Raw genomic sequence first — 13,608 nt, forward strand, 5'->3', positions numbered from 1 at the left:
TTTGCATTTTGTTTAGTAGGTGTACAGTACATCAGTGCATGAAAAAGTAATAAACAGTGTTTAAAAATCAGGTTTTCTTCTATGATGTCTTTAAACTCAGGCTCCCAGAATCATCCTAATGTTCATCTGCCAAAGCTGAACATAGTTTAACAACTATTTAGAGTCTGAATTACATCATCACGAGCCCCAAAACTCATTGTCCACTTTGATTATCATCTAAACTACAGTTTCTCACTGTTCCCATTATAAAAAAATGTCAGCTCATCATGAGTTCCTAAAATTAGATCCAGTACCCATACCCTTATCTAGTAATGCTTATTAAATCACAATGGCATTTTTGTCTTCCTTTTCTTGAACACAAGCTATTTAAAGGTGCTATGTTGATGAAATGATGTCGGATTAGGATGTGTATGTCTCTCTGCAGCTTATGTGACTGATAGCACAAAAGGGGAAAAAAAAACCTGGAGGCAGCGATAAATTAAAAACTGTTCCACACTTTCTTATCATCAAGTAAGCTGCCCAAAGCGAGCTCTGATAACATTGGAATAAGGGAGGAAGTGTGCATGTGTGTGCATTCATGGATGTTGGTGTGTCCACATGGAAGCCGGTGATATTGAGAAGGCGATAGACACACTTTAGTGTGTCCTACCATCAAGATATCATTGTATATTCACTATTTTCTCCTTTTTTGCTCCCCCAGAAAGGTTGATTTTCTGCTTCTCTGTAGCTTTAGGGTTGATTGCTGCTTAACATAACAGAATGAGATTCATTCTTGTGATTTCCAAACACGTATAACAGGTGTATTGCTTTCAGTGTGGCATTATATACCCCTTTTCTCTCTCTTTCTCATGCACATATTAATCATCCTGCTCCATTCGAAAGAAGTAACATTTTGGCAAATACTATACAGTATGCATTGGATCTTACCTGGACAGTATTGGGTTTCAGCATGAATTCTTGTGAAAGATTAAAATGTCCTTTCAGGGAAGCTAGTTTACAGCGAGCTAATATATCAGAAATTTCTATCACACACTGACATCTTCTCTAACCGTAGATGTTCATGTTTTATGCATTGGTTTAGCTCATACATGTATAATGGTGCACATACATAGGAGGGAATCTGCATTGTGATGTGTTGTGGGTGTTAATATACATCAAAGAAACTAACTTAAAGAGCTGCATGCAGACATGATATCAGACAAGTAATGTTTTGATTCTGTGCATGTCTCCCGCCTCTGATTATCCGGCTGCAGCTTTACAGGAACTTGTGGGTTTGTTTACCGAACGCTCATCCATCCTCTTTACAGCCCTGACAGAATCTGAAAGGTGTCAAAGAGAATTTTATGATTTCTTCTCAACTTCTGGTGTCTGCCTCTCAAAGGATGACACATTTCAGCTGCCGAGGTTTAAGGAATAAGATTATCTTATTATTTTTATGGTCTAAATTCTTTAATCTGCTCCGTTCAAGCTGCTAAAGACTACACACTCGTTTTAGTAACCGTGAGAAAGGCCAGATTGAATTAATGGTAACATCCTTCAGATAAATTTTTTTTATTAGCATATAAACTTTAGCATGATACAGTTATTTATTTACCAAAAGCTCATATATCTATTGTAGATTGTGCACTGAGTGTAAGACAAAGCAGAAAGAAGATAGTAATTATTCATAAGGCAGTAAACAGAAGCTGTGGGAGGGTGATTCTGCCCCCTGTTTCTCATGCGGCAATGATCAGGCATAGTTGCAGTGAGTGTATGAAATAAAAAAAATAAAAATGCAAGTGAAACATATGTTTTTTAATCCAGTTTAGTGTCCTGAACACAAATGCCGAGCATCAAAGTGAGATTTTAGTCTTTTTTTAAATACCCTGGATTGGAATTAATAGACAGCAAAATAACCTTTAGCAAGGCAAAAGTAAATGATAATGACTTCATGACTCCTGACAATGAAAACAACTATATATAGAGAAGTAATAACAGACAGTAAATAAATTATAAAAATATTAAGGATTATAACTCTTAAGATGCAACACTTTCACTTGATAAATACAATATGCATTAACCAAGCAGGTTATATCCTATAGTGTAAACAATCTCCACGTTTTATGTAATCACCTAATGCCAACTGAAAGGTAGCATACAGTTTGTTCAGATTTTGGCATTATTAAGCAAAACTTGAGCAACACTGCACAGCATGGTGGGCGTAAGCTGTACACTAATCTTCAAATTGAAAGCAGCAAGTCCACATTTTCAACAAGGAAACTTTGCAGTCGGCCAGATGGAGATATTCTTCCCTGAGGAGGAACGTGTGACTCAGAGTGATGACATGATATCCAAAACTAAGAGCATTAACAGATGACAGCATGCCGTCTGAGATAAAACTTTATGAAGCAGCTTTATTAAAATGAGTGCACAGAGAAAATTAGGACAAACTCAACTTAAAGTAACTATAAATCTGTTTCTGTCCCTCAGCAGTGAAGACGGACCAGCTTCAGACTATTAAACGGGAGCTCACTCAGATCAAGTTGAAGATTGACTCTTTGCTGGGACGCCTGGAGAAGATCGAGAAGCAGCAGAGAACCGAGTCCGGTAAGAAGCAGAGAGACAAATCAGAGCTAGCTGGGAGAGAAAGGGAAAGGACACCAACCACAGAGAGAGGGAAATTAAGAGCACACGCTGGCCTTAAGTCTTCATGACATTGTGCGAGATAAGAGCAGTAGAGCTCTCTGTCATAACAGCAGACAGGTGTCAATGCCACGCTGGCTCAGTTTATATGGGAGGTCTTTAAAGATGCCTTACACTAAAGGACAGCCAGAATGCAGCTCACTGTGACGGTCATTTAGACTTAATGCAATGTAATTTGGATTAGAAAAAGACCAGGCATGTTTGCAATGCGTTTTCTCTTTTGTCTGTGATTTGTTCCAAGTGAGAATAAAAACTAACCAGTGACTAGAACAAACGATGACAAATCTAAGGTTTTCTGGTTAGAAGGAAATGGTTGTTTGTATCGAGCAGCTAGAGGCATGCAAAAATGTTTAAAAGGCCATACATTGCTAAAAGGGCCAGTTGCCATGGTCATTTACCATACAAATGTCTTTCAATTGCCATAAAATCTTTATTGCTTGACATATTTGATTTCTCCCATCTGTATTTGAATATCACTTGGGGCTGTGATTTTGTAATCAATTAGAAAAACACCGGGTAGCCAGTGCAGTTGCTTACAGCTAACATACAGTTACAGGTACATGTGTGGAGCAAATAAATACAAACTGTCAAATTAATATGAATGACACAACATGAAAATGTGCTTCGCTTTCTGTCAGAACACACCTAGTAATAGTTTCTTTCTAAGTGCACTTTTATCCCCCAAAATTGTAGCATTTAGTAGAATTCCAAGAATTTGGGCATTTCTTAGCATTGAGCGCTAACACCTTGTCTATACAGCAAAAGGAACAGAAGCAACTGCAGTCCTTCATCCATGTCTACACTTTAATCAATCATGTATGGGTTAAGTGGAAACCTAAAAACGGATGCTTTTGATTGCAGTTGTGCTCGTATAGCTTGTGTGAAATTCAAGAATTCAGCAGCTGGTGTAGACAGCTGCATTGGTTAAAATAAGAGTGTCTGTTGAGGTCAACCCACTTCTTTTCAGCTGAGGGTATGTAGCAGCACGGCCTCTAGGGATCGCTAGTGGGGGTACAGAATTTGAAAACAGAAAAAGGCAGCCAAGTAGCTTTTCTACTACTGTGTGAACTAAAGAAAAAAACAACTCTGTGCCCCTGTTTCTCACTCAGAAGCTCAGAGAAAGTACGAGGACAACTGTGATTCCCTGCATGAGGAGTCTGTGTCCGAGACGGCCGAAAACTCGGTGGAGGAGGTTGGCGAGGGGGTGCTGGATGTGGAGGCAGGAGAGATGACCGATGGCGGCGAGGACGACTACGACGAGGAGGGCAGCCACCATCTGGTAAGAGAAACGTCTTGACAGGCCTGACGGGAGGGAGAGAGCAGGGCACTTTGGGAGATCTCAAGTGGGCAGACAGTCTTTGCTCTCCGAAAGTTAATTTTCCAGAATTATTCATGGCCACAGATCTAAGAGAGTGGGGCTTCACATGAGTGAATGGTGAGAGTGCGTGGATTGACAGTTCCTCCCTGTCGACCACCGTGCCGGCGAGGCTCTTCACAGGCCCTCACACAGCCCAGGCTCACACACACACACACACACACACTTACAGGCTATAATTAAAGCAGATGGATCAAGAGACAAAGAGCAGCATTTTTAAGATCAAATCTGCATGGACTGGTATGGTCCAAATGTTCTTCAAAACTTCCCATTTTAGCATGTAGCTTGCTGGCTTGACGTTTGTTGTTTCCCAAAGAGAACGGAGTTAGACAGCTGCAACACACATCGCCGGAAATGATTTGTCGTCGAACAAATATTTCATCCAAGGCTGCAATTAACTTTGAGACACCTACAAAAATTATGTTTCCAATGGAACAAATGGGCTGAAAGATGTTTGAGTTGAACTAAATGAACCTGTCTGATGAAGGCTGTCTTGTTGTTTTTCTTTGAAAAGAATGTAGTTTTCTTCCATTTTGTGCTTTGAATAATAAAACTGTGTCACTGAAGCGCTCATATTATACAGAGTTTAAACATTATTTCCCTTTTTTTTCCCCCCAGAAAGTGAACCATATGGCCACTATGTTTTATTTCAGCCCACACAGTTTTTCAAATTGAAGCATCAAGATTAAATTATTATTCTTGCGTTCATCTGGGTTCAGTCGTGCAGGGCGGCCATGCTTTTGACCATGCTTTCTCTATTATGCTTTATTTATTAGCCATTAGGCCGATGAGCATGGCCAGGCTATCCTTGATGAAAGCTTCGTGCCCATGCTAATGGAAGACATTATTTTTCAGAGACACGGTGGAGGAGATTTATTTGTTTCCTGAAGGTCACATTGATCACAGATGGTGATAATGTACCACAAAGACTGTTCTCGCAGGTTGGCATGGCTGCTCATGTTATCAGCAATGACCTTTAGAAAAGATGAAATACAACCTGTGTGCTCAGTTTAAAACGCTACATCGTATTCGTGATTTTAACTTCCTCTCTCTCCTTTTCAGATAGAGAACCATGTATCGGATGTTGACAACTGAGATCAGGTAAGGTTTAATCCATTACAGCATCTGTGCGGTTGTTGTACAAGACTGCTAAAGGTCCTGGGCTCTCATTTATAAACGTGGCGTGCGCACAAAACGGGGCTGAAAATGTGCGTACGCCACTTCCCACGCAAAGGTTGTTATTTATAAAAAACAAACTTGACGGGAGAATGTGCAGTCGTCCACGAAAACTCTGACCCATGCGTACGCACATTTTGGAGACGATAGAAATTGGCGGCGTAGATGGTGAGGTGGTGAACTGAAGTCAGACTGCAGAAAGTAAATGTGGGAAAAACGATTACTCTTAATATTATCAAGTATTGATGCCTCACGCACATTTTTTCACTCCATATCATCCACGTTATCATGAAGATCAAATCCAGCAGTGTTATTTGCACTTGTACTGAGTGATAATTGTTCCATAAACCCCTCCAACTCAAATCTTAAATACAAATGTGTTCTTAATATTTAATCGGCGCTGTCTCACCGACACATTGTCCACTACGGAGCGCAGGAGGAGGAGATGGCCCGACTGCATGGAATACAGGATAGCATCAAATACCCTAGCATTAGATAACTGCAGAACACAGTGTAAATATCTGTATTTAAGCTCTAGCGCAATCGTTACACTTAATGTCCTTGTCATCGGTCAAAACTTTAATACTGTTCGTGACCAAACCTGCATGAAGAAAAGTGTGTTTGAAGGTGTTAACAATCACAAATTGTTGTAAACAAATAAATACTGCGGTGACCCGGTGCGTAATGCTGCATGATGGCACTGCTGGCACTGCAGGAGGACTACAGCAATGGAAGAATCAGGAGAGAAAGAGACTTCAGAGACCATGACGATGACTGGCTAATATGGCGATTTAAATTCCCTAAAGCTGCGCTCGTTGATCTATGTACCGAATTGGGTCCAGTAGAGAGGGCAACGCGCCGAAACATGCCATCCCAGTCCAAATACAGGTCCTCGCCACTCTGGGAGCAACTGAGTTTCCTGAGGGAAATGGCAGACAGCTACGTGTTTTATATAAATATTATAATCTTCAACTTTCATCACTAAGGCTTGTTTGGATATAATATATAGTTCTGTTAAATCTTATCACAAAGGTCTGGTATATCGAAGCTGTCCCCGAGTGCCGTAATGCCTGCCGTTTTGGACGGTATTATTAATATAGGTAATCTATAGATCAGGTTTCCCTACACTATGCGAGAACAGGCCGAAATTATAATTCAATTTGCAGCAATTCACCAGCATCTGAGAAGTTTTTTGCTTTTTCCCCACCAGTCGTCATGATTCGGCGTAACGAAAGAACAACTGCTAGGGTCATTAACATACTGATCAGCATTCATGAGGTGCTTTGCATTGACTATTTATGGTTAAAAATGGGCGTGTACAGGGCGGGATAAGAGGCTGATTCACGTACGCACACTTGTGGGTAATCTGTGATTTATAAAGGGAATATTGCTTACAGTTGTGCGTACGCACAGTTTTATAAATCAGATTTTTTTTTTTGACGTATGCCATTTTTGGCTTTTGGCCGTACGTACACTTTTAGTAAGAATCCTATGCACAGTTTTATAAATGAGACCCCTGGTCTTTATTAAAGGCCTTACAACGGTCCTCATTAAAAGCTGTAACCACTGAACTGTGTCTTGAGCATCTCTAAACATTCGTTAATCATCTCCTAAGTCATAAGCTCGATGACATTTAGGAGACCAGTTCCACTGAATGGCAGCTAATGCCGAATTCAACAGAGGGAGCAATAATGGCATTACAATGGGCCAGAACTGCCCATAAACAACATTGATCTAATTGAATTGTGTGGAAGGGGGTATAAATGGCGAGGCCTAAGGTAAAGAATTCCCTGCCTCTCGCCTCTCAGGGTGTGGGTAATGATGCAGCCACATCATCAGTCGGCTCGCTGCTGGCTGGCTCACCATAACGCGCGTGCTTAGCCGGTTTATGGGTCGCACACTGTTGATGTAACATAGAGTTAAGCTGTCTTCTTTTCTGATTTAATGTGAGTGTTTTGACAAATGTGTTTATTTTAAATATTCTTAGTTGTAATCTACCTTTAGTCAGCAAAAACAGAAGACATTTTAGTCTAGTTTTCACCAGTGAAAGTTTAGTTTTATTTATGCATTTGTAACGTTTATGGTTTTTAAGCTGTCACCATCTTTAAACTGCACAGTTGCCATGGTTACAGGTCTTGTTCTAGTCTATTGAATTTGGCAAAAAGGGCACTGCTCACCTGTTTAAACCAGACTGAAATAGTTCACAGAAATGTGGTAATAGACTCATTCCCCCAAACTTCACATTCATTCCTAAACTCTGGCAGCTTGAACATAGATGGTTATTTTACTGCCATTCTTGCTCAATTGGCATTTTTGCAGCTCCCTGCTTATTCATTTGCTTGTTCACTAATATATTATTCTCTGTTCAGGTTTAGCTTGAACAGATAGTTTGACATTTCTGGAAATACACTTATTTGCTTTTCTGCCGACAGTTAGATGAGAAGATCAATACCACTGTCAAGTCTGTTCACTAAATATGAAGCTAGAGCCAGCAGGCAATTAGGTAGGAAACGGGTACCCTTAAGGCCTTTTTATGGTTGTGCGTCGAAACGACGGCATACCCCCGCAGACTCCTCTGCGTCCATGCTGGACCCTACGTTGTAGCCTGATGTGCACCTCTCGAAAAATGTAACTACACGTAGCAGTGACGCACGTCGCTCGGCCGTGGCTTGGTAGCGTTGCATTTCCCCTGACTCATTTCCTGGTTATCCTTCTCCATAAACAACATGAAATCACTATGACTCTAGAGTCGGTACTCGCTCCAAAACTAATCGGCGTCACTCTCTCACTTCTCCCTCGCTCTGTCACCCACTCCCCACACACACACACATGCCGGCTCAACGCACACACCGGCCACTTACGTAGGCTACGGCGAAAGCTCTGCGTGGAGCTTGCACAGAACCATAAAGGGCTTTACTCTGTCCAAAGTTAAGAAAGTCTGCTCACCAGCACCTCTAAAGCTCACAAATAAATGTTTGATCATGTGTGTCTTATCCAAACGAAAACCAATGTGTAAAAACTGAAAGCTCTGATTTTATGGAGGACTACAAGCTGAAACTATTTCTTCTTCTCTAACTCTCTGACAGAAAGCCAATAGGCGTATTTCCCAAAATGTCGAATTATTCTTTAAAGTGGCTATATGTAACTTTCAGTTTGTGTTGATTCTAGCGGGCGCTTTGGATAAAAGCAGTAGTGTTTTCACCACACCTGCTGTCATAAATATCTTTTCTTTACGGTGCTTTATTACCCACTGTAGATTACTGAGTTAATGTTACCGAGAAGTCATATAGTCGCAACGAATATTTTGCTCAGACAGAAAATAATTCATACAAGTATAGGGGCACAAGGGAAAAGAAAATAGTAGGCCAACACAAACACGGACTAAAAGGAATAAAACGTCTGTGCATAATGGAAGGGGGACGTAATTTAATCTAGGCTACTGGCGTACAACCACTTGGCGTACAATCATTGTAAGTAATTTTATGAATGAAATAGACATATGACATACGTGAGGGCCAATTCGGGGACGTTGTTGAATCATTTACAATCCCGTAATTGTCTTCCAGCTGTTAAAAGCCCGATCGAGATTGACTCGGTTTCGCCCGTTGTCTTTCACTTTCCCTTTTAGCTTTTAGCTGTTCTTCGTTTAATTTCTTTTTTTTCTGTGATGGCCCTGCCCCAGTACGAGCCATAACTACAGCAGATAACTTCTAAAATAAAATAAAAATACAACTAGGCCTATAGAAAGAAATATCCTGCTACCTTTTACCTGGCTGGACACAATAACACAGGCTTTTCTGGTGTTACACAAAAATCTGTGACTCTTCAGAATGTGTGCTCTGTAGCGCCGTTTACATCATTTTGTGACTTCGCGGGAAAAATCGGAAAAATTACACAGTTTCAGAAAAATTTAAAAGTTAGGAACTTTAAAGACAAAATTCACAGCTAACCCCACTCCTTTTTCCCCATCTGCCTGTGCAGGCGTATGGTGGTCCCAGTTCTATCCACCTCTTAAGAAACCACGTTACACTTCAGTTCCATATATCTGCCTTGTTATGCTTGCAGGCCCACCAAGAATAGAAAATCACAGTGAGAAGAACCTCAGTAAGTCATGTCCAGAAGGATTAGAGAGGCAGCTTTGGCTACCAGCAAATATTTCTGCACTTCCCAAGATATTTCTGAGGCCATTCAAAATGGACAAGCTTTAAAACTCAGCCTAATCCTCATCATAATTACAGCATTATAAATAGCCAACATGTTTGAAAAGGAGACATAGTCCTATAATGTGTTTTCATCAGTTTTCTCCTTTATCACTTCAGGATGAGGCAGCAGACACCCCTGGTCGGTGGTATTAGAATTCATCATCACCTTCAAGAGACAGAACAGGATCTCTGAGGGATCAAGACTTTCATTCTGGACTGTAAGTTGTGTTCAAGTGATGCTGAATCACATTTAGATGCCCAACTGTGAAGCACAAACCAAATGTGATGTGCTCTCTAAAGAAAATGTATTCAAGACCTATTTTAATTCATTGGCCTGATTTCACCTCATGGATATTCTGTGCAACTTATTTATTCATTGCAAGAGGCTAACCACATCATTCGCTAATCCTGTTCCTGAAAAAAAGAAAAAAAGAAGGGAATGAAATGAAGGCTTTTATTCAGATCAATAAATTGAATTACATTGAAAAAAGGGAACATGACATTGTTGATCAAAAGATGCTGCTTTTTTTACATGTGTTTGCAATGTACAATTTACAATGTTTTTCAATGAATTTCTGTTATGCTCAAAAATGAAATTAATAAAAAACAGTCAGAACAATCTGCGATCGCAGTATGATATTCACAAAATGAAACATCGGTGCCGTCTGGTTCGGATTTGACTCATGCATAAGCCAGTAGCTGTGAGCCACAACTTTATCCAGCTTTATCCATTTATCACACAAATGCCCTGTGGGGCCGTTCCATCATATATTCCAACACCTGCCAAGTTTCAGAAGCAGAAAGGGCTTCCTGTGGTAGAGAGCCAACATTGGCACAGGCCTCCTGCCAGGGAGCAGTGCTCCAACGTCGCTACTCCCTGCTCAGCCTGTGTATCCCAACATGCAGTGCTGCTGTTCAGAAGCCAACGCCCTTTCTCTTTCTCCTCTACTATCTGCCTATGGATTCTGCATTGATACTGTCTTATGTAGGCAAGAGAGCGAGGCAAGGTTTTTTAAATTATATATTGAGATGCCTTGATTTTATCTAAGGATGTGATTCAGATTGCTTACATTTCTAAATAAATATGGAATAATATGACATGACACAATGGCTAATGCTGCCTTAACACAACCTAAATAAGTGGGGAGACGATTCAAAACTGTATCCCATTACTCGTTTAATAAATTACCCATAAAAGTCAATAATAAAGTGAAGTGCATACTGTGGTCAGATGAAGCTGAACTAGCCAGAATTTGATTTTTAATTAACCTGATTATAAATACATTGCAAAGTGAATCAACCAATGACTGGATGTCAGCATGGTCTACTGTTAATTATTCACTTCATGTTTGCCCATTTTTCCCCGAATATGTAACGGAATAAATTCACTCCAAACAACGACACAGGCATGTTTGTTGTCTCAAGCTTTTAATCTTCCTTTAAAGCCAATCCTCAGAAAGAGATAGGTGTTGGGAACTGCAGCTAATATTCAACAGCTGCTGAATTCACATTCAGCTGGCACACCTGGTATGTATTAGCTGTAGATCGCGGTTGTCTGCACAAACTGCAGGAGCTAGCAAGGCTAGTGGGCTAACAACAACATTCATCAAAGCTGCAAATTACACAGCGTCTTATCAAACACTTTGTTAGGCTCATTAACCTGTAGCGTTGTCCTTGCACTCACTGCAGCCAAGCAACATCTCCCGTTTCTGCTGCTTGTATAACTTCACTACTGTGTTGAACTCTCTTTTGCTTCAATTCACACTCGGAAGCATGAGCATGACCACACCTTAACTCCCCCTGAGGGTGTTTTAAAGTATGAAAGCAGACAGACCTCTTGTCATTGGAATAACTTTATACTGAATATCAGTAGAAGTCCTGAATTGATGTAAAAGTTGAATCATGTGATTCAGTGCTGTTATTAGTTTAATGAGTTGTTTTACCCAAATAAAAAAAATTAAAATTGTTGACTAGTCAAGCAGTTAGTTGTGGTTTTATTTGCACAGGTTTTGAGATATGGACTCTTAAGAATTGCAGTCACCCCAGTACTGGAAGCATTAAAAAAAAAATCATCATTCATCATGAAGAATTCAATTCAATGTCACAATTACTCTGGGAAATCCACACATGCCTCTGTAGATATTTTAAAGCTGGGGTAGGCAGTTTTCTGGAAAAAGGGCACAAAAAACCACCAGCCCTCCCTTGCAGTAACCCGTGAGAATTTGAGTCATTCATTTCAACCCACCCTGATCATGATTGTGATCCCTATGCCGTTATATACCTATGAGAATGTCGTCCTGTTTTCTTTTTAAAGCCCTTTGAGATGACATGCTGTGATTCGAGGCTCTAGCTAGCTACGTAAACATTAATTTGAGTTAGTTGCAGCCGTGAGCCTTTGGCTACGGTTAGCAGAAGGCTAAGCCATTTATCAACATCTTCTCTTCATCTCTGAAACGCTTCGTTGATATTGACTTATGTTTTATTGCGTTTAATGTCAGACTCTCATTTTGAGAAGTCCCATCTGTTTCCCCGTCTGTTCCTTTTTTGAGTTGCTTTGCAGTGTAGGCAGTTGTTGCCAATACTGGAATAGCAAGTTTTTTTCTGCAGGATTTTCCACCGTTGAATCTGGCTTTTACCATCTGAAGGGATGTGCACACGCATCTGCATTTGTAGAACAGCCAATAGGAATGTACTCTCTCTGTAATGATCTGTTATTGGCTAAAGTCTGCTGTCACGAGCTAGATTTTCTAAAGCATGAAAATGGAGTCAAGAGGATGTCCTACAGTTTTCTCTTAGACCAATTATATATTATGGAATTTTTGCTCAATGATGCCAAAAAAAACTGCCTACCCCATCTTTAATTAATCTTGGGTTGGAAATAGTTACCATGAAAACTGTGGATTAATAATCCAGAATAATGTTTTTTTTATATTGAATGTTGCAATGTTTTCAACACCATAAACCAAACTCTTTTCACCCCTATTGTACCTTATTAGCACAAAACCTGAGAAAATAAAACCAAACCTCCAGGGTAAGTAAGAAAATATTGTTTTGTGATTTGATTGAACTGACCCTTTAAACAGAGAATTAAAATGAAATGTGAAGGAAAGGTCGCCTTGCACAATTTCATAAACACAACGGTCAAACTTGGCAGTGCTGCCTGAAAAAAATACATTAGAAAAATGTCTGTCCTGCAGCTCATTCAAAATAAGTGTAATGTTGAATGATAACGTGTAATCTTTAGCACTATTTTTGTATCCAAAAACGTGTAAGGGAAATGGCTCTGCTACATGTTTATCTTTTTTGCTGTTAGCCTGTTATTTAATGAGCAGTATGGTGATGTGTCAACTATTTTGCTTAAGTACTAAAAAAAAACTCATTGCTTTTAACTGTTGTAATTTATATGGGTCACTTTAAAACATGTCTGGCTCAACACTCACTTTTAGTTTGCACTGTAAATAGTCCTTCTTTTGTTTATTTCAAATACCAAAAGACTGAAAGAGACATTTTATTAAGTTTAAAATAATGCTGAAACAATATACTGACAGTTTGTTGGAGTCGTTGCAGGTGTTAACCAGAATTGTGGGGCTTGTAGAGATAGTGTAACTGACAACTGTTGTATAGAAATGTACATTTTTTTGTAAAGATATTTTTATCAAAAGGCATGTTTACTGTAACTTTGTATTTTCAGTTCATGTATAAAAAAAAAAAAAAAAAAAAGTATATTCCAACTGTTGTAAGGCTAGAAAACTCATCGTCATTGTACATAACTATTTGTGTTCTTATCAGTCAATAAAATGTTTGTGTCATGTTTAACTGGTCAACTGTTTCAATGATCAACACTTTATTTTACAAATAAATAAACTGAAGGACAAAGAAACCTTTGGGCTTTATTGTAAAGTGCTGTACATAAACAGACATGATAATTACTTACAGAAGGTTTACAGACATATGTAAATTTGTTGCATCTTTAAGGCGTGCCACTTAAAAAAAAAAAAAAAATCTGTTCTCCATTCATTACCATGCATCTTACTTCAGTGCAGGCTGCTCATCTAATCATGATTTATATAGTTGATTATGCAGCGTGTGTGCCACAGTTGCCATCAAAATGACACTTTAACAAGTTATACAGCACAGTGTTTGAAAACATGTCAAATTAACGTCAGTCAGCAG

At 39.5% G+C, this 13,608-nt stretch overlaps 1 protein-coding gene across 7 annotated transcripts in view; it reads left to right on the plus strand.

Annotated features, from left to right (window-relative positions):
* LOC116048585 (RNA-binding Raly-like protein) overlaps positions 1-13,251 on the plus strand; it is a 106,897-nt gene extending 93,646 nt beyond the window's left edge. For 4 of the 7 annotated variants that reach the window (XM_035998118.1, XM_035998116.1, XM_035998117.1 and 1 more), the window contains 4 exons: positions 2,470-2,586; positions 3,792-3,961; positions 5,120-5,158; positions 9,553-13,251. In XM_035998118.1, coding sequence (XP_035854011.1) covers positions 2,470-2,586; positions 3,792-3,961; positions 5,120-5,152 — 320 coding nt within the window. In that variant the 3' untranslated portion in view covers positions 5,153-5,158; positions 9,553-13,251. The remainder of the gene's footprint in view (positions 1-2,469; positions 2,587-3,791; positions 3,962-5,119; positions 5,159-9,552) is intronic. The other 3 variants (XM_035998120.1, XM_035998119.1, XM_031297750.2) reach the window with 3 other exon arrangements.
* The last annotated feature ends 357 nt before the right edge of the window (positions 13,252-13,608 follow it).

This window comes from Sander lucioperca, chromosome 23, assembly GCF_008315115.2.
Source record: "Sander lucioperca isolate FBNREF2018 chromosome 23, SLUC_FBN_1.2, whole genome shotgun sequence".
NCBI lineage: Eukaryota > Metazoa > Chordata > Actinopteri > Perciformes > Percidae > Sander > Sander lucioperca.